Source organism: Hyperolius riggenbachi, chromosome 9, assembly GCF_040937935.1.
Source record: "Hyperolius riggenbachi isolate aHypRig1 chromosome 9, aHypRig1.pri, whole genome shotgun sequence".
In the NCBI taxonomy this organism is placed as follows: Eukaryota; Metazoa; Chordata; class Amphibia; order Anura; family Hyperoliidae; genus Hyperolius; species Hyperolius riggenbachi.
Window position 1 is genome coordinate 148,175,499 of NC_090654.1, and position 26,005 is coordinate 148,201,503.

General features: G+C 43.4%; 1 protein-coding gene across 5 annotated transcripts in view; it reads left to right on the forward strand.

The window, feature by feature from the left end:
- Window positions 1-26,005, forward strand: part of SUN2 (Sad1 and UNC84 domain containing 2) — a 981,481-nt gene that overhangs the window by 753,581 nt on the left and 201,895 nt on the right. For all 5 annotated transcript variants that reach the window (XM_068253600.1, XM_068253601.1, XM_068253602.1 and 2 more), the window contains 2 exons: window positions 12,580-12,664; window positions 12,762-12,877. In XM_068253600.1, coding sequence (XP_068109701.1) covers window positions 12,580-12,664; window positions 12,762-12,877 — 201 coding nt within the window. The remainder of the gene's footprint in view (window positions 1-12,579; window positions 12,665-12,761; window positions 12,878-26,005) is intronic.

The window sequence follows — 26,005 nt, forward strand, 5'->3', positions numbered from 1 at the left end:
TATATGTGGGCTGAGTGCCCCAACGGCATATTATTGTAGCCCAAAAACATTAGGTATTGTGCGTTGGAGGGGGAGCGCAAATGAGCACTCTTAATGTTAAACAGAAAAAAACAAAACATTAAAAGTAATAATAAAATGGCAATAGAGATAAAAGGATAATAATAATAATAAAAAAATGATATGTTTTCCAGATCTTGTTATAGATCTGGGATTTCCATGTAGATATATTTAGTACATTTTTACCCCATCTAGTGGTCAAAAACCATATTACTTCTGTGTGTAAACATGGTACATTATACTACTTTTTCTACACCACCTGTTTTTCTCATATGTATTTGGGTCCCAATTGGTGGTGAGTAGTATTGAATTTTTTTTACACTGTAGTCACTATGGCTTATATATTATATATCCCTAACCACCAGAAGGTATCAGATAATAATTAAAAATATCAGATAATGATGAGAGAAATGATGAGAAAAGAAGGGGGGGGGGGAAGGAGGGGGGGAAGGTAGATGTATTGTAGTGGCAGTGCTGTTATTATATAAAGGAAATAAAATAAATAAAAAAATAAAAAGAGAGCGACTGTTAATAGTCCAAAATGAGACCTAAGGTACAAAAGGTATAGGTGGGTGTTTCTACACTCGCCACCTGTAACTAAAAATTCTAGAATGTTTTTTCTAATTGTTCATTCAAGCCCAAAGATACCAGGGTTTTCAAAGTTTGAATCCAGAACATCTCCCTATTTTTCAGTGTCTGGATCGCATTTGGTGTTAGGGGATTGATGTGTTCTAGAGCTGTGAATGAAACCATTGTCACATTTCTACTGTGAGCTTGATCAAAATGTCTAGATAGACTAAACCGAAAGGATGAATTTCATTGAACAACGAAATACACACAGAAGTGACCTCCTTGCAGTGTTCAAAAAACCCACTATACCTGATATTCCGAGGAAACCACAGGACTCTCAAACCATCAACAATGAGACTCAGGTTGACCTCAAACCCATATTTCAAAAATTGGAGAACGCTCTAAAAGATGAATTTTTTCATCAGGCTGACATCTCTATGCAACAGACCTATATAGAGGAGAAGATTTCTCCAGACGGGATAAGGGTAAAAACACTTTCAGCCTTCCCGAAGGACACTGTCTTCACGGAAGATTGGTATCAATATCTGGAATCCTGCTCAGAAGGCATGATGACTAGAATTATTAACAAACGCACCTCCCTAATAGAGGAGATACAGCCAGTCATAAAAGAATGTAGGAAAACCCTAGTCCCCCACACTGGGAGTGTGAAATACCAAGCCCTCATGTCAAATATGATCACTAGAGTGAGAAAATTTGAACACCACACCACAGATAACAAACTTGGGAAACTAAATAGAGATAGACTGGCATATGCCGAGCACAGAAAAAGAGAAAGAAAACCGAGGGCCCCTATACCACTTCCCAAGCATCCAGACCCTTCTAGGTATTCCACAGAAGATGACACCCCCAAGCCCATACCAATGAATATTCCTCCATATATATACCCGGGGTCATATCTTCCAACATCCCACAGCTAATGAAACTACATATCCCACCACCACCCTTCTTGTACCCAAATTTTCCTCCACCTCCCATTATACAGAACAACACAAACACAGTGGGAACTACTTCCATACCCACATCACAAAGTTGTATCAACGTTGATCAACCTCCGAAAGAACACCATCCAGCACAGGTGTCAGATATATTTTCAAATACTCAGACTCCTACATTAAGTGAAAAGAAAACTCACCCAACACATGCAACTAACACATTCTTACCGGAGTCACACAAATTTGTTTTCTCCAAAGTACCAGCCCCAAAAAAACACTCTTCTATGCAGTTCAAAACTCTGACTGACAAATCACAATCTATCCACAATTGTCCCAAAGACAAACAAAAGTTACCTCATACCCCACCGGTCAAACAAAAGACGCAGTCCATCGTGGGTTTGTTGAATTCACCGAAGTACACCTTCATGAAAGGACCACCACCTCCCACCTTATTTAGACATACAGTCAATCCACCTATTAGGGTCACTACGGTCCATAGCACTGTGCCAACCCAACCTATTGACACAACACTGAATCCCTCTGAAGCAGAGAAGATAAAAATCACGAATACAGAATCCTCTCCAACAGAAATAAATGCCTACTCGGAGATGAGTACACCAGATCCAAGCACTGAGATAGGGAGGAACCCTACTACAACAATCCATAATTCCCTCACCAATGCCCATCAATATCAAGTGGAGATAGGAGATGACCTCACACAGTTGAGCACTTACAGCACCCAAGATAGTACCCCCTCTTCATCCCAAGCTGATGTTTTACATACATACTTACATACATGAACCATTATTACCCAATCACAACCATCCATCATCAGAGAGTTCGAGTGAACACTCAGAATCTTTTTTAGACCTCTATGTAACTATGTAACCTCCCACTCACCCTCACCACCCACCCGCCAGATTCGTTACACAAACAACTTCCCAGCCCGAAATCATCACGGATGATCTTACAGCCCAAAAGCATCCGCAAACGTCCATATCAAAACACAGAAAACGAGGGTCAAGAGGTAGGGGCGGAAGAAAAAAACAAAAACAAAAGTTTGCTTTCCTAAAACAGAAAGAATTTACGATAATTCAGGTTGGAGTGAGCTTGAGAAGTCTCCCAGAGCAACACTGCTGAATATATGCAAATTAACCATTGTACCCTTAGAAGCTAAACACACCTCCAGAACCGCTGGAATGCAATGATGTGTCAGCTTGTTAATTTGTACAGAGCCATAATAATCCAACATGCATACAGACTGTTTCGGATTGTTTGATCCTCATCAGTGCATGGCATGGATTAATTTGGCTCTATGGAGTAGGGCTTGTAAATCCGAGAGGCACAGACTAACCAGCAAGCTCATGGTGACCCAGAACTCATTGGAGTGTGTAAGGGACTACAATGGTCCTAAAAGCCCCCTTACTAAGATGTTAAGAAAAACACAAGTTTGCTTTCCTAAAACAGAAAGAATTTGCGATAATTCAGGTTGGAGTGAGCTTGAGAAGTCTCCCAGAGCAACACTGCTGAATATATGCAAATTAACCATTGAACCCTTAGAAGCTAAACACACCTCCAGAACCACTGGAATGCAATGATGTGTCAGCTTGTTAATTTGTACAGAGCCATAATAATCCAACATGCATACAGACTGTTTCGGATTGTTTGATCCTCATCAGTGCATGGCATGGATTAATTTGGCTCTATGGAGTAGGGCTTGTAAATCCGAGAGGCACAGACTAACCAGCAAGCCCATGGTGACCCAGAACTCATTGGAGTGTGTAAGGGACTACAATGGTCCTAAAAGCCCCCTTACTAAGATGTTAAGAAAAACACAAGTTTGCTTTCCTAAAACAGAAAGAATTTGCGATAATTCAGGTTGGAGTGAGCTTGAGAAGTCTCCCAGAGCAACACTGCTGAATATATGCAAATTAACCATTGTACCCTTAGAAGCTTAACACACCTCCAGAACCGCTGGAATGCAATGATGTGTCAGCTTGTTAATTTGTACAGAGCCATAATAATCCAACATGCATACAGAAAATCCAACATGCATACAAGAAAAAAGGAACAGAACCTAACTTCACCCATGGACAAGGGCATCAAATCCATTTTCAACTTATCTAATTATGTACTCAAAGAAAATGAGACGAAATTATTAAGTAAAGGTTTATCTTTTTGCCCTACAAACACAGCTCAACACAGTGAATTATACACAGACCTTAACGCTTTTGTCCGTAAGCTCACTTTAAAGAGGCATTTCGCACTAAAGAAAATTGACAAAACTAGAACACTCATTGTGACCCAAGATGACAATATACCCACTATTACATTGAATGAACAGGAAATGCAACTGGAAAAATGCATAGTGACTTCCTTAAAGGGTCGTTCTAGATTTTACCCTACAGCCTCTAAAGGCAATTTTATAGAAACTTTTTATGCACTAGCATTGGAGGACTTACAAAAATTATGTCACGAAAACCTAGAATTTCCCTTCAATCTGACACCATCTGAGAAAATTGCCCTTAAAAATCTTAAAAACAATACAGATCTGGTCATCAAGCCTGCTGATAAGGGGGGCGGGATAGTGATACTCAACAAAGTAGATTATATTGAGGAATCAAACCGCCTTCTTCGAGACCCCGCCAGCTATTGTATATTACCCTCTGACCCTACTATTGTATACCACACGGCACTTAAGACCTTCATTAAAGCGGAATATAACCCTGCATGTCAACTTTGCTCTAAAACATTATTTACAGTATATTATATGCAACCAGCATTTTTTTTTTACTAGACCAGCATTGGAAGGGTTACACAGGGCTTTAAAGTTCCTGGAGATTTCTGCAGACGCATCCAAACCTGAAATAGATACGTTTTGTTTACATAATGTATCTAAGTGTTGAATGTGACTCATCTCTCTGACTGAGCTGGAGGACAGCCAAAGTGTGTAACATTCAACACTTACATACATTTATGTAAACAAAATGTAACTATCTGAGCTTCAGATGCGTCTGCAGAAATCTCCAGGAACTTTAAAGCCCTGTGTAACCCTTCAATGCTGGTCTAGTAAAAAAAAAATGCTGGTTGCATATAATATACTGTAAATAATGTTTTAGAGCAAAGTTGAAATGCAGGGTTATATTCCGCTTTAACACTGCTATGATGGAGGGTCTGATTACCAAAAATGAAAAAAACTTCATATTGATCGAAAATCCCACTACCCCATTCTTCTACCAACTGACCAAAATGCATAAGAATCTACAACACCCTCCGGGAAGACCTATAATATCTGGCACTAACTCCATTACCAGTAACTTATCTAAGTATGTGGACCAACATTTACAAAAATATGTACGTAAACTAGAATCGTATACAAGAGATTCCCAACACCTTATAGACATACTTAGAGATCACGACTGGAAACCTGATTACACATGGTTGACGTGTGACGTATCAGCCCTATATACTAACATCTCACATGAGTTTGGAACCGAAGCTACACAATTCTACTACAATCCGACCCGGACATGCCACTTAAACAAAAACGTTTTCTGTTACAATGTGTACAATTTATACTAACACACAATTACTTTTCTTTTATGGATACCATTTACCAACAAATAGGAGGCAGAGCCATGGGCAGTAGCTTTGCGCCCAGCTATGCTAACTTAGCCATGGGATTACTAGAAACCATCTATATCTACAATAACAACCCATTTCGAGATCATATTGTGCTGTACAAACGGTACATTGATGATCTGGTTTTCATTTGGCAGGGCGATACGTCACTAATTTCGTCCTGCCTTAACTATCTGAATTCAAATAGAGCCAAGCTATCTTTCACTTCACAATCTAGTAACACATCTCTGGAATTTTTGGACCTTATCTTGTTTCATAACGGAGGTAAAATAAAAACTAAAACTTTTTTCAAACAAGTTGATTCAAACAGCTATATTCATTTTGACAGCTTTCATTACAAACCATGGACAATCAATACTCCATATAACCAATTCAAACGTATACATAAAAACTGTACGGACATACAGGATTATGAAACACAATCCAAAATTCTAGTTAAAAAATTCAGAGAAAGAAAATACCCCAAAAAACTGGTACAAAACGCCAAATTTAGGGCAGAACATCCCCACACATCCTCCAGAGCTCACACAACCACATCACCAAACAATTCAGAAACTACATTACGATTTATTACCAAATATAATGCACAACACACAATTATTAAAAATATCCTAACCCATAGATGGGAAATCCTACAACAGGATCCATACCTACGTGATTGCATCCCCAACAAACCGATTATGACATTTCGTAGAGCACCTAACCTTCGTAATTTACTGGCACCCAGTAAAATCAGGGTAGCCTCTAAGATTCCAACTCTACCAGCAGGCTCCTGTGCATGCAACAAAACACGTTGTCTAGCCTGCACATTTATAACAAACACGGATCAACTGGTAGCAACGGATCAACTGGTAGCAAGTAACAAGATGTCCTAGCCAATCCAAAAACATATAGACTGTGACTCAAGAATGGTGATTTATGTGGCCACCTGTCCTTGTGAGTTACAATATGTAGGACGTACTAGTCAACAATTACGTGACAGAATCGGACAGCACAGACGAAACATTTTAAAGGGCTTTGCCACACACAATCTATCTAGACATTTTGATCAAGCTCACAGTAGAAATGTGACAATGGTTTCATTCACAGCACCAAATGCGATCCAGACACTGAAAAATAGGGAGATGTTCTGGATTCAAACTTTGAAAACCCTGGTACCTTTGGGTTTGAATGAACAATTAGAAAAAACATTCTAGAATTTTTAGTTACAGGTGGCGAGTGTAGAAACACCCACCTATACCTTTTGTACCTTAGGATATATGGCGACAAAGTGGGAGAAAGCGTGTGGATTATGAAAAGTGGCCAGCCGACCGTAGAATTGATCTCACCTCAGTGTAGTGCTGGTTAGCCCATATGGGTGTCCCAGCTCACAGGCTTTGTCCCTTTGAGCCAGGGACCAGGCTCCTGGCAACCGGGATTCCTTTGTTCCTCTCCTCTCGCAGCTGTGGATAGCACCACTCGCCTTGCAGTCACCAGCGTTCTGCACAATGCAGGTGCTCAGTGGCCATGGCGGGCGCCAATTGTATTTGTCTGAAGAAGAAGGGGCGGCTTTATCCCTTTCGAAACGCGTTACAATAAACAGATCTTTACATTACACGGCTTCCCCGTGTATTGTTGTTTGCACAGACTTGCACCTCACCCCTGCCAACTCCATTATACACTACCAGCTAACAAGCGCCCGCAGAGTGCAGGTAACGCTTGTGCTGGAAGGTGGAAGACAGCTTGCACACCGATCCCTCTACAAAAGGGAATATACTCATACAATTGGCGCCCGCCATGGCCACTGAGCACCTGCATTGTGCAGAACGCTGGTGACTGCAAGGCGAGTGGTGCTATCCACAGCTGCGAGAGCAGAGGAACAAAGGAATCCCGGTTGCCAGGAGCCTGGTCCCTGGCTCAAAGGGACAAAGCCTGCGAGCTGGGACACCCATATGGGCTAACCAGCACTACACTGAGGTGAGATCATTCTACGGTCGGCTGGCCACTTTTCATACTCCACACACTGAGTGCGCTTTCTCCCACTTTGTCTCCATATATCCTAGCCGTCCTGCACGGAAATTGAGAGCTGCACCAACTATACACAGCACAACTCTGATCGCTCCTCCGGAACCTCCGGAAGTTCAATCTATTTTGTACCTTAGGTCTCATTTTGGACTATTAACAGTCGCTCTCTTTTTATTTTTTTATTTATTTTATTTCCTTTATATAATAACAGCACTACAATACATCTACCTTCCCCCCTCCTTCCCTCCCCCTTCTTTTCTCATTATTTCTCTCATCATTATCTGATATTTTTAATTATTATCTGATACCTTCTGATGGTTAGGGATATATAATATATAAGCCATAGTGACTACAGTGTAAAAAATGTTCAATACTACTCACCACCAATTGGGGCCCAAATACATATGAGAAAAACAGGTGGTGTAGAAAAAGTAGTATAATTTACCATGTTTACACACAGAAGTAAAATGGTTTTTGACCACTAGATGGGGTAAAAATGTACAAAATATATCTACATGGAAATCCCAGATCTATAACAAGATCCGGAAAACATATCATTTTTTTATTATTATTATTATCCTTTTATCTCTATTGACATTTTATTATTACTTTTAATGTTTTGTTTTTTTCTATTTAACATTAAGAGTGCTCATTTGCGCTCCCCCTCCAACGCACAATACCTAATGTTTTTGGGCTACAATAATATGCCGTTGGGGCACTCAGCCCACATATACTATGTATTTCCGCCCAGTAACAGCCCTAACAAATATGGCCACACAGGACATATGCCCTGAAATGACGCAGTTCCGCCGGAGGCCAGTAGCTAAGTACTGGACGGCGACTAGCGTCTACTTCCGCATACAGCGGACTCCGCCCACTCTCAGCCGCCGCTGCTCAATCAACCCCAAGAGGGTATATAGAAGCTGGCGTGGCGTCCGTTCGGGACAGAGGCACCACGCCAGTACAGATCACTGCCTGGGTAAGTCATGTAATTTTATTCACATCCCATATGCTGTCATTTTATCATTTCATACCACACAGCTACTACTACTAGTATCAATTACATTTTGGATACTTGCTCAGCTGCTACTATCACTATTGATTACAGCGTAGCATATATATAGAAAATAAGTTTACGCTCTCTTCCCATAGGCATGTGAAATGAGTTTTATGTGTGTTTTTATTTCAATTCCGCTGGATTGATTTACTTCCTATGTACTGCTGTTTCATCATCACATATCTTATATGCTGCTAACTGTCATTTTGGGAATAGTCATCCAGCGGCTATTACCTATGATTATAGCTTGGCAGTTTTGTTTGATTATCATTAATATTATTATTAATTTTATACAATTTTGGTATTCTTACTAATTTCATGCCATATATTATCTATAGTCAAATGTGCAGCATGCTTATTTTATGCCTTATATTATCTATAGTCAAATGTGCAGCATGCTTATTATCTATGGACAAAGGAAATAGGGTATTTATATATTATTATATATTTTTATGTGACATACTGTATATCCTTTGAATTGTGGAGCATCATACAGTTTAAAATTTTACCATCCAGATGCATTTGACTGGTCTGTGTATCAGTCAAACAGAAGGATTCGGCTAAATTTAAGTAATTTTAATTTTAATTTGTGATCATTAATTGATCAATTGATTGGAAATTGAGTATCAAGCTCTATGAGAATATAAATAAAAGATTTCAAATAAATCCCTCATTTGGGGATTAATAACAGACTAGCCTATATGGACCAATTATTAATTTTTGGGATATTGGTGATTCCAATTGTTGTTCTTTTGAGATCACCACTTTTTATGTGCAATCATTCTGATTTTAGATTGTTGCGCATATATATATTTGTTTCTTGATTGACTCTGTTTTTGTTATTGAACTTTTATGGACCCCTTGTTGTATGTGTTTGTTTCTTTTTTCAGTTGCTCCTGCTTGTAAGTGTTTTGCCTGAGGAAGCGGGCTTGTGTCCCGAGAAACGCGTTGCAAACTGTTGTTGTTTATTTGGAGTACTAAATTGAATAAATTTATTTTACCACATAAAGTGGTCTTTGGCTTTTTGTAGGGTGGGCAAGTCCACCATTGCCACCCACAATTTTATTGTTTTTAATTTGGCATCATTTTTTATTCTATTGGCGCCTCTGTTTTTTCACTTACGCTGTGATCGCCAAGAAGCGCTGAGTGTGAACCAGCCCTAAAAAAAGACCTCTAATATTGAGAGCTAAGCAGCATTCAAGTCGGCAAATTTGATAATCAACAGTTACAGAGAAGTACTCTAGCTTTCACAAACTACATCTGACTCAACCTGCAGAACTTTCTTCACCACCCACAACCCGATTACAAAAAAAAAATGTGGCTTACCCAAACTCAACCACATTTTTGGAAAACCCAATGGAGGTCTCCAAAATATATATATATATACAGTGGGTTGCAAAAGTATTCGGCCTCCTTGAAGTTTTCCACATTTTGTCATATTACTGCCACAAACATGAATCAATTTAATTGGAATTCCACATGAAAGACCAACTCAAAGTGGTGTACACATGTGAAGTGGAACGGAAATCATACATGATTCCAAACATTTTTTACAAATAAATAACTGCAAAGTGGTGTGTGCATAATTATTCGGCCCCCTTTGATCTGAGTGCAGTCAGTTGCCTATAGACATTGTCTGATGAGTGCTAATGACTAAATAGAGTGCACCTGTGTGTAATCTAATGTCAGCACAAATACAGCTGCTCTGTGAGGGCCTTAGAGGTTGTCTAAGAGAATATTGGGAGCAACAACACCGTGAAGTCCAAAGAGCACAGAAGACAGGTCAGGGATCAAGTTATTGAGAAATTTAAAGCAGGCTTAGGCTACAAAAAGATTTCCAAAGCCTTGAACATCCCACGGAGCACTGTTCAAGCGATCATTCAGAAATGGAAGGAGTATGGCACAACTGTAAACCTACCAAGACAAGGCCATCCACCTAAACTCACAGGTCGAACAAGGAGAGCGCTGATCAGAAATGCAGTCAAGAGGCCCATGGTGACTCTGGACGAGCTGCAGAGATCTACAGCTCAGGTGGGGGAATCTGTCCATAGGACAACTATTAGTCACGCACTGTACAAAGTTGGCCTTTATGGAAGAGTGGCAGGAAGAAAGGCATTGTTAACAGAAAGCATAAGAAGTCCTGTTTGCAGTTTGCCACAAGCCATGTGGGGGACAGAGCAACCATGTGGAAGAAGGTGCTCTGGTCAGATGAGACCAAAATAGAACTTTTTGGCCAAAATGCAAAACGCTATGTGAGGCGGAGAACTAACACTGCACATCACTCTGAACACACCATCCCCACTGTCAAATATGGTGGTGGCAGCATCATGCTCGGGGGGTGCATCTCTTCAGCAGAGACAGGGAAGCTGGTCAGAGTTGATGGGAAGATGGATGGAGCCAAATACAGGGCAAACTTGGAAGAAAACCTCTTGGAGACTGCAAAAGACTTGAGACTGGAGCGGAGGTTCACCTTCCAGCAGGACAATGACCCTAAACATAAAGCCAGGGCAACAATGGAATGGTTTAAAACAAAACATATCTATGTGTTAGAAGGGCCCAGTCAAAGTCCAGATCTAAATCCAATCAAGAATCTGTGGCAAGATCTGAAAACAGCTGTTCACAAATGCTGTCCATCTAATCTGACTGAGCTGGAGCTGTTTTGCAAAGAAGAATGGGCAAGGATTTCAGTCTCTAGATGTGCAAAGCTGGTAGAGACCTACCCTAAAAGACTGGCAGCTGTAATTGCAGCAAAAGGTGGTTCTACAAAGTATTGACTCAGGGGGCCGAATAATTACGCACACTCCACTTTGCAGTTATTTATTTGTAAAAAATGTTTGGAATGATGTATGATTTTCGATCCACTTCTCACATGTACACCACTTTGTATTGGTCTTTCACGTGGAATTCCAATAAAATTGATGCATGTTTGTGGCAGTAATGTGACAAAGAGCTTTATTCACAAAGCGGTGATAACTCAGTTATCACGCCTAAAAGACTTTAGGCATGATAAGCTTTGCACCGCTGAGTTAGCACCGCTTTGTGCTCTTTATCGCGCGCAAAGTCCCACGCGCAATCGCGCAATTCCGCGCGTAGCGCCCATAGGGTTTAATGGGCGCATCGCACGCACTACACCGCACGCGCAAAACTTTGCATGCGGGAGATTTGCGCGAGTTTCATTTTATCACGCCTAAACTGAGTTAAGGCGTGATAAAGGGCTTTTCACAGGCGTGCAAACACTTTGCACCGCTTTGTGAATCAGGCCCAAAATGTGGAAAACTTCAAGGGGGCTGAATACTTTTGCAACCCACTATATATGTGTGTGTGTGTGTGTGTGTGTGTGTGTGTGTGTGTACAGAGGGGCTGCAGCACACAACAGGAAAACAGTGACAGGGGCTCTTGGTTACGCTTTAACGTGCTTAAGCTCACCAACTGCGGCAAAGTGTCCCCAATCTAGTGAGTCCTACTCTACCATGCAAAATGCCAGTTTTTATAAGCAGTCTAGTGGGAACTAATCCAAAAACCCAAAAGTCAACTAGATGGAAAAAAAGGAAATTAAAAACACCTCACCCTTCACTAGCTACCAAACGAACTCTCTGAACATGTGCAATGCACTCGTTTATATACTTAAAGCGGTTTAACACCCAGCATTACAACTTTGCTTTAAAAGATTGTTTACAGCTTACAAACTATTATGCCAGATTTTTTTTTTAAGCAGAAATTCACTGAATGGGTTAAACATGACATTTTAGTGTTGGATTTAACTAGGAATCCGCATCCGTTCTTATCTGTAGTTACAAAATGTATCTTTATTTGAAATACAAATAGACCTTTGAAAAGCCTGCTGGGGAAGCCCTCTTTGTTCTCTCAGAGCAGTGTTTGTTTGTTACATTGTAGATAGATACATTTGTAACTAAACAAGCAAGCACGAGGAGCATTTCTAGCTAAATGCAGCACTAAAATGTCATGTTTAATCCATTCAGTGAATTTCTGCTAAAAAAAAAACTGGCATAATAGTTTATAAGCTGTAAGCAATCTTTTAAAGCAAAGTTGAAATGCTGGGTGTTAGACCACTTTAACTGTGCTAGAGGTGGGCGTGGTCATGCAGGCATAGAATTGCATAAAAAAATTTGGTTTGTGCTGCTCATCCCTTGGTAATGAATATATATATATATATATATATATATATACACACACACACACACACACACACACGTTTTGATTTAGTAATTATTCTTTATTTAATACATGTCGGCACTTCTTTACACCTCTTCACTAATCAGTAATATTATGTTGTAGGAGGTATATGAAATTGTGAATCGTGCTCTGGAGCGGTATAGTGAGGACCGAATAGGACTGGTGGATTATGCATTAGAGTCATCAGGTTTGTCTTTATTTACTTTACTTTTTCATAATAAAAACACTAAGAAAATGAATGTAATTTGTTCATTTGTTTACCTTTTATGGCTGCTTTATTGCAGGAGCTAGTGTTGTAAACACGAGGTGCTCTGAAACCTTTGAAACCAAAACTGCCCTACTGAGTCTGTTTGGGGTCCCATTATGGTACCAGTCGCAGTCACCTCGAGTTATCCTTCAGGTAAAGCCAGTGTTACAAAACAATATTAACTTGCAATTTTGGTCATACTAAATTGCTTTTATTTGCTTATAGCAAATCTGAAGCAAAAATAAATTATGAGATAATGAATTTTATGTGTAGTACGGATAATAAATAGAAGAGTAGTAAAGAAAAGAGCATCATATTTTTATTTTCATTTATATAGCTTCATTTATAACATTGCCTTAGACTGTCATGAGACTCTTTTCTTTGCTACTACTGATTATCCATACTACACATACAATTCATTATCTCACAAGTTTATTTTTGCTTCAGATTTGCTTGAAAGTGGAATTGAACTCTTGCACAGGACAGAGAGAAATGTATTTAGAGATGTTTGTTTTGTATGTCTCAGAGCTTCAGAGCTTACTCCAACCTGAATAATCACAAATACCTTCGGTTTTAAAATGGTAAACTTCTGTTTTGAAGAACTGTTTAAAGAGGAACTTCAGCCTAAACAAATATACTGTCATTAAGTTTCATTGGTCATGTTAATTAAAATCGATAGGTAATATAATCTCTTACCCACCCTGTTTTAAAAGAAAAGGCAAATGTTTATGATTTCATGGGGGCAGCCGTCTTTTTGGTTGAAAGGAGGTGACAGGGAGCATGAGACACAGTTCCAACTGTCCTGTGTCGTGATCTCTCCTCCCAGCTGCGTGCACTAGGTTTCAAATCTCAAATTCAAAATAAAAAAACAACAAAATTTGCGCCAAAACAGCAGCATGAGAACAACTACATCAGAAATACCATCATGCTTTGAACAGCATCAAGGGAAAATGCCTGGGCAGTTTTCTTTGATAGGGCGGAGCTTAGCTTCTGTGCAGTTACAAATGAGGCTTGGGTAAGAAAAACAAAGTTCTGATGCTGTGAAACTGTTAAAGAAACACCAAGCCTTTTCAGTGCTCCTGAGTAGATTTTTAGTCTGGAGGTTCACTTTAAGAACTTTATCTGTGCACAGTGTTGAAATGCATACCAATCAACTACCTATCATTTATCATGGATTCAGTGATGTGTTTTCTTCTCAGGCTGTTGATGTTCTTCCTCCACATTGATCTTATGATTCTCCCATAGATTTACTTTCTGGAACTATGCCATCTAGAGATCGTCTGTATAATCTCTCTGGGCCTGAAAATATGGCTATGAGTAATTACATAAGTGAGAGCCTAGACAAAGGTTTTTATACAAACGTCTATGTCTCCTGTTGGGGCTGGTTCCTTTTTTTGTGGAGAAAAAGATGGTTATCTCAGACCCTGTATTGATTATAGGGGTTAAACAAGATAACCATCAATATTCAGCTAATATTTCCGCTGTGGCCTCAACCACATGACTTGAAAACTTTACAATGATGGCTTGGTTTTGCCAGTTTTTATCATTTTATCAAGTTTTTAAGGAGATATTTGACCAAAGTTGTTGCCCTTACTGACCTCGCGAAAAAACAAACCAATCCATCTGTTGTATTCAGAGGCAAGTCAGGCATTTTAAAACCTTATGGCCCATACTCACGGGCATGGGCGTCCGCACGTCTGGCAAAATAGGGCATTCGCCCTCCCCTAGCAAGCTGCTGCCCCCCCCCCCCCCCCCCCTAGACTGCCAAACCCGGAAGTATGAGGCCGTGGCCGCCTGCCGCCAGTCCTGCTGCACTAGTGCACTGCCTTATGAGTCTCTCTGGACTCAGGCTGGGCTGCAGCTGGGCACCGGGCGGGCAGCTGGCTGATGATCGGCGATAGCAGATTGCGGGGAATGGGCGGGCGTCATGGCAATGGCGTGGACGTCACGTGGTGGAGGTGGTCATGGTCAGTCACGTGCTAGCAGGCGGCTGCTGCATCCGCATCACGATCTGACGCTGACTGGCCGCTCTGCTCCTCCTGAGTCTGCTCCAAAGTGTTGCTAAGCGCCCATCCAAACAGAGCAATTTTGAACAGTGGCAGCACTTATGTCGGGTCAGAAAGCAGGACCAGCCCAGCCCAGCCTTAGCGAATATAAGTTGCAGGGATGCTGAAGTGCTGTGTTCCTTCGCCAGGGATTCCTTTTCTCTCCAGGCAGTCACTTACGTAGTAGATTCGGCTACAGGACTGCTGTTGCCTGGCAGGGAATACACAACACTTTCTGGGATGAATGTGTCCCAAATCCAATCAGTGTTGAGTGGGTTATGGGTAAGAGTCAGCAGTACACGTCACTGTGGGGAGGGTGGGACGGACTATAGCCCGCTGTTTTCAAAGAGATGTGCTGGGTGACTGTGTGAGGAGGGTGAAAGCAGGAAGATGCTGGTATTCACAACTGACCCTCAGACGGACCCTGCCTGCTGTGAGGACAAAGCAGGCTGACACTTCAGGTTAGGAGGAGAAGGGTGAGAGAGGCAGACTGTTATCATCCCTGCTGGCTTTGATTCCTGCACACTTTCAGTCCCAGCACAGCCTGCTTCTGGCTTTCTCATTAATGTAAATACCACATAGCTAATATTACTCTGACTGCAAAGTCATTAGCCCTGTATTTGCAGGCTCTGAATTGCTAGACTTAAACTAGATGAACTTCTCAGCACTTTGCAATTGAAATAGCAGTTTCTTGTGTCCTGCCATTCCTGTTGGCTTATAGTAAACCTGAGACAGGGGATTTTATACACACTTGGGGTTCCTCCAGTACCATCCAGGCCGATCGCTCCCTTGCTGTCCTCTGCCATCCTGGATTGTCCACAATTGCCCCAGGAGAGCCTCCATTCTGGGCGTTCTGCACATGCATGACCGTACTATGCCTGTTCTGACTGGATGACTTTCCAGGGCCAATTGTGAACGATCCAGGCAGCAGAGGACAGTGAGGGAGCGATCAGCCTGGAGGAAGCCCCAGGTATACATATATATATATATATATATATATATATATAATCTTTTCTTTTCCTGACTCGGGTACACCCCAGGTGGGGTGATAACTTTAAAAAGAAAAAAGAGCGCTCGCTGGTGCATTAACTTTTTAATATGCCTCTTCTCAAAAGGTAGAATAAAACGTACAATGTTCAGATAAAAAAGTGTGCTCATCACACACTATATAGTGTACATCACCGCGTCCTTAAGTTGTTACCACCGTTCAGTGCGCCTCCACACTGTGGCCAATAGTGAGGGGAACCATAGGATTTCCAGCGTCAGATCTGACGTAGGCGCGGACGCCGAAACACGTCATGACGTAATAGGTGCAGGGCAGCTGCTGAGGTTTCTCCGTGATCCTGTCCCCACTGGCGCTGGAAATCCTAGGGTTCCCCTCACTATTGGCCACAGTGTGGAGGTGCGCTGAACGGTGGTAACAACTGAAGGACGCGGTGATGTACACTTTATTGTGTGATGAGCACACTTTTTTTTTTATCTGAACATTGTATGTTTTATTCTACCTTTTGAGAAGAGGCACATTAAAAACTTAATGCACCAGAGAGGGCTCTTTTTTTATGTTTTCTCCTGCAAACTTAAGGCCCATACACACGTCTGATTTTTTTAAACGACGGGTCATTTGGACGTCCTGTCGTTCAGTCGTCCGGACATCAAATCAGGCGTGTATACAGTCCGTGGTTTGGCTGATCGCTCAAGACCAGTCTTATCAGCCAAACCACAGACTGTATACACGCCTGATTTGACGTCCAGACGACTTAACGACGGGACGTCCAAACGACCCGTCGTTTAAAAAAATCAGACGTGTGCATGGGCCTTTACTGATAACCCAAAGTAAGATAGGAGCAGCACTCTTGGGAAGCTTAACGTGATTCTGTGGAAGGTCCTTTTGATTAGAGAGCAGTGGATTTGTTTTGTTTCTTATTCGGGGTGATAACTTTAGCTGGCTTTTACGTACCGGATTAACATTGTCGCAGTACGATTGCTTAATAGTGACACGGTGCCGCAGTACGATTGCTTAATGGTGACACACTGCCGCAGTACGATTGCTTAATGGTGACACGCTGCCGCAGTACGATTGCTTAATGGTGACACGCTGCCGCAGTACGATTGCTTAATGGTGACACGCTGCCGCAGTACGATTGCTTAATGGTGACACGCTGCCGCAGTACGATTGCTTAATGGTGACACGCTGCCGCAGTACGATTGCTTAATGGTGACACGCTGCCGCAGTACGATTGCTTAATGGTGACACGCTGCCGCAGTACGATTGCTTAATGGTGACACGCTGCCGCACTACGATTGCTTAATGGTGACACGCTGCCGCACTACAATTGCATGATAGTGACACGCTGCCGCACTACAATTGCATGATAGTGACATGCTGCCGCGGTACGATTGCTTAATAGTGACACACTGCCACACAACGATTGCTTAATGGTGACACGCTGCCGCACTACGGGGCATCAGGGTTACTGTATTTGTCTTGTTGGGGGCCTCAAAATTGCTGAATTTGTCTTGTTGGGGGCCTCATGATTGCTGAATTTGTCTTGTTGGGGGTCACATGATTGTTAACTGCGAGACTATGGAAAAAGCTGAATCATCATCATATGAGTCAATAGCATTAAACCTACTTTTTCAGCTTTTTAAAACAGAAAATGAAACTGGGAGGTTTTAAAAAATGAATACATTTTTCAGGAGTAGGATGGATGAAATTGTTTATCTTCACAGTTTATTTTCAACTTGGATTTTCCATAATGTTCATGTATGAGTTAAAACGTTTGTATTTAGTTTAAATTGCTGTTGGCACTTTGCGATAGATAAGTGACTTTTGGGTTGCAGTTTGGGCAATCGGCCTCCAAAAGGTTCGCAACCACTGTCCTAATCTAATGTCCCACATTGCTAAGTTCATGTAAACTTGTCTCCACCCATGACCACACCCACATTCTGGTCCATGACCACACCCACTTTCCGGCGCGGTGACGTAGCCCCCGGTTTTTGCCACAGCAAGCTGTATGCGCCATGCTGCTTTTTCCTCCTCCTCCCCCCCCCCTTTTTGCGCCCCCCCCTGGAACATTTTCTGTGGACGCCCATGCTCACGGGCTACAATTGTCGCCGCAACACACGGCGCGCGCATGTTGCGGCGACAGGTCGCCCGTGAGTATGGGCCGTTGAACGGGCATGCACCCCGAACTGTCGCCCGTCGCTGATGTCGCCAGGCGATTGAAATGTTCAATCGCCTGGCGACAGTCGCCGCCGCAACTCCGCTGCAGCTGTCGCTAGTCCGCGTGAGTACGCGGACTAGCGACAGCAACCTCCATTGAGGTATGCAGAGCTTTCGGCGGGGGGAGGAGGAACGTCGGCGACAGCTTCCGTCGCGCCGCTGGTCCCTCTTCCGCGTGTGTACGCGGAGGGACCTGGTGAGGAGCTGTCGCCGGCCTGTCGCCCACACGCTCACGTGTGCTGGCAACAGGCCACTTTTGCAGCTCGTGAGTATGGGCCATTAAAGATGGCCCATTCTTGCCCATCCTGATGTTGGACAGCAACCTTTCATTGTGGAGGTAGATGCCTCAGAGCCTGATGTAGGGGTGGTTCTGTCACAGTATTCTGGGCAACCCGAGAAGCTTCATCCCTGTGCTTTTTCTCGAATACATTTTCTACTGCAGAGTGTAATTATGATGTTGGGGGTCAAATGGGCCCTGGAGGAATGGAGACATTGGTTGGAGGGCGCATACAGTCCCCTCAATGTGTTTACTTATCAAATGAATTTAGAATACATTTTGAATTCTAAAAGGTTAAATCCCCTTTTGGTCTTGTTCTTTTCAAGGTTTAATTTTACATCACATATAAACTAGGGAGCATAAATGTTAAAGCTGATGCATTATCTCAAGGTTTTGATGTTAATTCTCCAATTCTTGAAAAGCCAGAATCCATTGTTCCTAGACAATGGCCTCAATTCACTAAGATCATGCTGGAGATAATAAGGCAAGAGATAACTTACCTCCACACAGCGAGAGAGTTATTTTATCTCTTCATTCCTTAAGTTACCTCTCCTGTAGTTACTGTAATTTACCTCCTCTGTAGTTAATTTACCTCCTCTGTAGTTATTTTCACACGCAGTTAATAAACAGCCTGTCTTTAACTCTGGAGTTATTTTAAGGATTGAAGAGTTAACTTAAAGACAGAAGAGTTAACTTTAGGTTTGCCTGAGGTAAAATGTTTCCTGAATATGACATTCCTTATCACTATGGTGATAACTCTAGAAGAGTTATTAAAGACAGGAGATAAGTTTAGTGAATTGAGGCCAATGGCCTCAATTCACTAAGCTTATCTCCTGTCTTTAATAACTCTTCTAGAGTTGTTACCATGGTGATAAGGCATGTAGTATTCAGGAAACATTTTACCTCAGGCAAACCTAAAGTTAACTCTTCTGTCTTTAAGTTAACTATTTAATCCTTAAAATAACTCCACAGTTAAAGACAGGCTGTTCATTGCATGTGAAAATAACTACAGAGGAGGTACCTTTACTACAGAGGAGGTAAATTAACTACAGAGGAGGTAAATTAACTACAGAAGAGGTAACGTAAGGAATGAAGAGATAAGATAACTCTCTTACTGTGTGGAGATAAGTTTTCTCTTGCCTTATTATCTCCAGCATGATCTTAGTGAATTGAGGCCATTGTGTGTTTACACCACTGAACACTAAGGGTTGATGACCTTTCTGAATTGCTGTTACCATATCAGGATAATGTTCCCCCAGGTGAATCATCTGAATGTTTATTTGTGCCTCTTAATTTAAGATAACAGGTTTTGCAACAATTTCATGAGACTAAGGCGGTTGGTCACCCAGGGGAAACCTAGATACTTAAAGGGGAACTGAAGTAAGAGGTATACAGAGTCTGCCATATTTATTTCCTTTTCATCAATACCCTGCTGGTCTACAGTATTTCTCTGCAGTACTATCTGAATAACACCAGAAACAAGCATGCAGCTAGTATTGTCAGATCTGACTTTAAAGTCTGAAACACCTGATCTGCTGCATGCTTGTTCAGGGGCTATGGCTAATAGTATTAGAGGCAGAGGATCAGCAGGGCTTCCAGGCAACTGGTATTGCTTAAAAGGAAATAAACATGGCAGCCTCCATATACCTCTCTCTTCAGTTCCCCTTTAATCAGACGCTATGTATTGTGACCCAAGGTGGTCCCAGATACTCAGGCATTTTGTAACGATAGGTGTCAGCACACAGAGAGAATCTGATTATTGATGATCTGCAGAATCATCAACAATACAGATGTATACTTGATTATGGATGATTTGCAGAATCACCAATAATACAAGTATGACTAACCTCTGGACACCTAATAATTGTAAGTGTTTGGTGTAACTGTAGGCTATCTCCCGAGAGGCGGGAGACACAGGCAGCTCGGCCAGGAACCACCTGAGGGGCAGGTGGCCCTCGGCTGTGCAGGAACTATCCCCTTGAGAGAGGGAATAGAGAGAACCTGGCAACCAGTGATACTTGGTGATCAGATATAGACTGTACTGCAGCCAGGGGGCTCCAGAGGAGTAGAGGCCACTGGCTGCTAGCAGGCCGGACTCTCTGAGGAGCAGGAGTCCTAACAGCTAACTGACACTTGGTGGAATAGTGTCACAGCTAGTACAGATAGACTGAGCACTCAAGGGATGAGTGACAGCCTGGAGGGTCGGGCAGGCCAGGTCGGCAACACACGAGCAGATAAGGTACAGAGACAGAAGGCTGATTCGGTAACCGGGTACAGGCAGGGTTTGGCAACAGGTAGGCAGATATGCAGAGGTACCGAATCAGTAAGCAAGAGAGAGGTCGACAGAGCAAATAGTCATAACAGATATAGAACAGAGTCCTAGCCTGAGGTGTGAGGTCCTTGGTCTCGACACCCAGGAACTAGTCTAGAGTATAACACAGCAATGACACAGCAATCCTAAGCTTGGGTGTGAGGTCCTTGGTCACAACATCGTGGAACTGGTCTAAAGTATAACACAAGCGTAATCTGGCTAAGTGTGAACTCCTAGGTCCTCCTGGTTCTAACACACTGTGGGATCTGACTGAGGTCTGAGTGCTCACATGTAAGTATTCGCAACGGCAGACAACCTGAGACTGACCAGCAAGATCTATATATAGTGCAGCGCTCATCAGCGCCACCCAGCGCCACTCAGCCAATCACCAACTGCGCTGGGATCAGCTGATCGTCCTGATCAGCTGATCCCTCTCCTACTGGCATAAAGGTCCTGCCTCTAGCTCTACATCTGTGTGCACTAGAAGGTTCAGACAAACCAGACGCATGCTGCTGTGCGGAAACCGCCGGTCTGAACGCGGAGACAGCCGCCCCGCTGCCAGACCGCGCGGTGGCATCTCCTCAATCCATTACAGTACCCCCCCCCCCCACCTGAGGAGTGGACTCCGGACACTTCCCACCAGGCTTCCCAGGATGTGAGTCATGAAATTCTTTCTTTAATTCTTCCGCATGCATGTGACAATCCGGCACCCAAGTTCTTTCCTCCACACCATATCCTTTCCAGTGGACCAGATACTGCACGGAATTCTGCACTAACCGAGAATCTAGAATCTTTTCAATCTCATATTCCGGTTGGTCATCAACCAACACGGGGGGGGGGGAGGAATCCACGTGCTCTGCTGGCTTCAATAGAGACACATGGAATGATCTCACACCACGCATGCTGGCTGGGAGATCAATCGCATAAGTGACATTATTAATTTTTCTGGTCACTGGGAATGGTCCTATGAATCTAGGACCCAGTTTGGGTGACAGTTGCTTCAGGGCCAAATGCCGAGTGGACACCCACACCAAGTCTCCTGGAGAGAACTTCTACTCTACGGACCGCCTTTTGTCTGCCTGTCTCTTCTGGGTCTGGAAAGCTTTCCCCAGGTTCCAGTGTTGCCAACCTTTCACGTTATTTTTTACTGACAAATACCTTAAAATTTACTGACAAAAGATTTTTTTTAACTGATAAAACCCCCTGCGGTGCGCCAAAAAATGGGCGTGGCCACGCAACAGAATGTGGGCGTGGTCATGGGTGGGGCCAAATATACATGATTTTAATATTGCTGTGAAAGGTCTGCCAGGGAAGTTTGAGCTCTGCCATAGTGTCCCCCCCCCCCCCCCCTTCCCCCAAAATACATGTAATCTTACAGCATTTCACCAAAAATCCACATAATCTGGCAGAGGTTCTTCCAAAATACAGATAATATGGCAGTGGTTCCTAAAAAATAGATGTAATCTGGCAGCAGCGAAGCGATTCCCCCAACATACACATAATCTGGCAGCAGTTCCCCAAAATACATTTAATCTGACAGCAGTGGTTCCCCAAAAATAGGTAGCCCCAGGTCTATAGGTGTCCCCAGAATAGGTGGCCAGGGGTATAGATGTCCCCAGAACAGGTAGCCAGGGGGAGAGATGTCCCCAGAACAGGTAGCCAGGGGTATATGTGCCCAGTATATGTAGGCAGGGGTACAGGGCTGGTTCTAGACTGGCACATATGAGGGGGCAGTCAAATGGGTAGGGGGCAACATGTTCGAGGAAATTTGCGGCGACTAAAGTAGGCATGGCAAGTAAATGCACATAATGAGAGACAGCGTTTCACCAGTAAATGCACGTAATGACAGACAGCTTTTCACCAGTAAATGCACATAAGAGACCGCCTTTCACCAGTAAATGCACGTAATGAGAGACAGCTTTTCACCAGTAAATGCACGTAATGAGAGACAGCTTTTCACCAGTAAATGAACATAAGAGACAGCTTTTCACCAGTACATGCACATAATAAGAGACAGCTTTTCACCAGTAAATGCACATAATAAGAGACAGCTTTGCACCAGTAAATGCACATAATAAGAGACAGCATTTCACCAGTAAATGCACATAATAAGAGACAGCTTTTCACCAGTAAATGCACATAATAAGAGACAGCTTTTCACCAGTAAATGCACATAAGAGACAGCTTTTCACCAGTAAATGCACATAAGAGACAACTTTTCACCAGTAAATGCACGTAATGGCAAACAGCCAGTGTCCTCAGTATATGTAGCCAGCAGATATATGTGCCCAGTATATGTAGCCAGAGGTATATGTCCCCAGTATATGTAGGCAGGGTTATATGTGCCCAGTATATGTAGGCAGGGTTATATGTGCCCAGTATATGTAGCCAGGATTATATGTGCCCAGTATATGTAGCCAGGGTTATATGTGCCCAGTAGATGTAGCCAGGGTTATATGTCCCCAGTAGATGTAGCCAGAGGTATATGTGCCCATGGGTAGCCACGGTTATATGTTCCCAGTAGATTTAGCCAGAGGTATATGTGCCCAGTAGATGTAGCCAGATGTATATGTGCCCAGTAGATGTAGCCAGATGTATATGTGCCCAGTAGATGTAGCCAGAGGTATATGTGCCCAGTAGATGTAGCCAGGGTTATATGTGCCCAGTAGATGTAGCCAGAGGTATATGCGCCCAGTAGATGTAGCCAGAGGTATATGTGCCCAGTAGATGTAGCCAGGGTTATATGTGCCCAGTAGATGTAGCCAGGGTTATATGTGCCCAGTAGATGTAGCCAGAGGTATATGTGCCCAGTAGATGTAGCCAGGGTTATATGTGCCCAGTAGATGTAGCCAGGGTTATATGTGCCCAGTAGATGTAGCCAGAGGTATATGTGCCCAGTAGATGTAGCCAGGGTTATATGTGCCCAGTAGATGTAGCCAGGGTTATATGTGCCCAGTAGATGTAGCCAGGGTTATATGTGCCCAGTAGATGTAGCCAGAGGTATATGTGCCCAGTAGATGTAGCCAGAGGTATATGTGCCCAGTAGATGTAGCCAGGGTTATATGTGCCCAGTAGATGTAGCCAGGGTTATATGTGCCCAGTAGATGTAGCCAGGGTTATATGTGCCCAGTAGATGTAGCCAGGGTTATATATATGTGCCCAGTAGATGTAGCCAGGGTTATATGTGCCCAGTAGATGTAGCTAGAGGTATATGTGCCCAGTAGATGTAGCCAGGGTTATATGTGCCCAGTAGATGTAGCCAGGGTTACAGTAGATGTAGCCAGAATGTATATGTGCCCAGTAGATGTAGCCAGATGTATATGTGCCCAGTATATGTAGCCAGGGTTATATGTGCCCAGTATATGTAGCTAGGGTTATATGTGCCCAGTAGATGTAGCCAGGGTTATATGTCCCCAGTAGATGTAGCCAGAGGTATATGTGCCCATGGGTAGCCACGGTTATATGTTCCCAGTAGATTTAGCCAGAGGTATATGTGCCCAGTAGATGTAGCCAGATGTATATGTGCCCAGTAGATGTAGCCAGATGTATATGTGCCCAGTAGATGTAGCCAGAGGTATATGTGCCCAGTAGATGTAGCCAGGGTTATATGTGCCCAGTAGATGTAGCCAGGGTTATATGTGCCCAGTAGATGTAGCCAGAGGTATATGTGCCCAGTAGATGTAGCCAGAGGTATATGTGCCCAGTAGATGTAGCCAGGGTTATATGTGCCCAGTAGATGTAGCCAGATGTATATGTGCCCAGTAGATGTAGCCAGATGTATATGTGCCCAGTAGATGTAGCCAGAGGTATATGTGCCCAGTAGATGTAGCCAGAGGTATATATGTGCCCAGTAGATGTAGCCAGATGTATATGTGCCCAGTAGATGTAGCCAGAGGTATATGTGCCCAGTAGATGTAGCCAGAGGTATATATGTGCCCAGTAGATGTAGCCAGAGGTATATATGTGCCCAGTAGATGTAGCCAGAGGTATATATGTGCCCAGTAGATGTAGCCAGGGTTATATGTGCCCAGTAGATGTAGCCAGAGGTATATGTGCCCAGTAGATGTAGCCAGGGTTATATGTGCCCAGTAGATGTAGCCAGAGGTATATATGTGCCCAGTAGATGTAGCCAGATGTATATGTGCCCAGTAGATGTAGCCAGATGTATATGTCCCCAGTAGATGTAGCCAGATGTATATGTCCCCAGTAGATGTAGCCAGGGTTAACTCAATCACACACATATAACCCTGGCTACATCTACTGGGCACATATAACCAGAGCAGCAGAACTTCCGGCGCAGCAGGAGAACCAGAGCAGCAGAACCTGCGCCGGAGCAGACCAGAGCAGCAGAACTTCCGGCGCAGGAGCGAGACGGAAGGTAAGTCCCGCCCGCTGCCAAACGCCACTGCCAGACAGTCAGGAGGGGGACAGTCAGCGAGGGAGGGAGAGCACGAAGGTGAGAGAAGGGGGGAGATTGCCCCCCTTCTCCACCGCTGCCCACAGCTCTCCCTCCACTGCGCTGCTGTCCTCCTGCAACAGAGCGGGCGGCCAATAGGCCGCCCTTTTACGGACGCTGCTGAATTCCTTACGGAATTCACGGGCAGCGTAATTTGTGTAAAAAATTACGGGCTGCCCGTAAATTTACGGGCGGTTGGCAACACTGCCAGGTTCCTCTTAACCATTCCCCAAATCTCCTTCAAAGCCCTCTGCCAATCCTCCAGGGCCGGAAATGGTGTAGACGCCACCGGCAATGGGGAAAACTTGGGTGATCTTCCCGAAACTACCTGGAATTGGGAAAATCCTGAAGAGGAGCTTTTCAGGTTGTTGTGCGCAAATTCTGCAAACGGCAAAAATTTTACCCAATCAGACTGCGCATCTGCAACATAACATCTGAGAAATTGTTCTAGGGACTGGTTAACTCTCTCGGTCTGGCCATTGGTCTGTGGGTGGTAGCCTGATGAGAATGCAAGGTCCATATCCAGCTGATGGCAAAAGGCTCTCCAAAACTTAGATACAAATTGGACTCCCCGATCTGACACTACATTTTCTGGAATGCCATGCAGCCGGAAAATGTGCTGGATGAAGAGATCAGCCAATTCCTGGGCCGAGGGGAGTCCTTTCAAAGGAACAAAATGAGCCATCTTACTGAATCTGTCTACTACCACCCAAATGACCGTCTTGCCCTCAGACCGGGGGAGTTCTCCCACAAAATCCATGGACAAATGGGTCCATGGTTCACTTGGGACTGGTAAGGGTTGTAAAGTACCAACAGGAGCCTGACGAGAAGGTTTACTCCTAGCACACACTGCACACTCTCTTACAAACTCCTTACAATCTGTTGCCAACGTAGGCCATCAAGCACACCTGGCCAGTAAATCCTGAGTTCTGGTGGCCCCGGGATTACCAGCATTCTTGTGGGAATGAA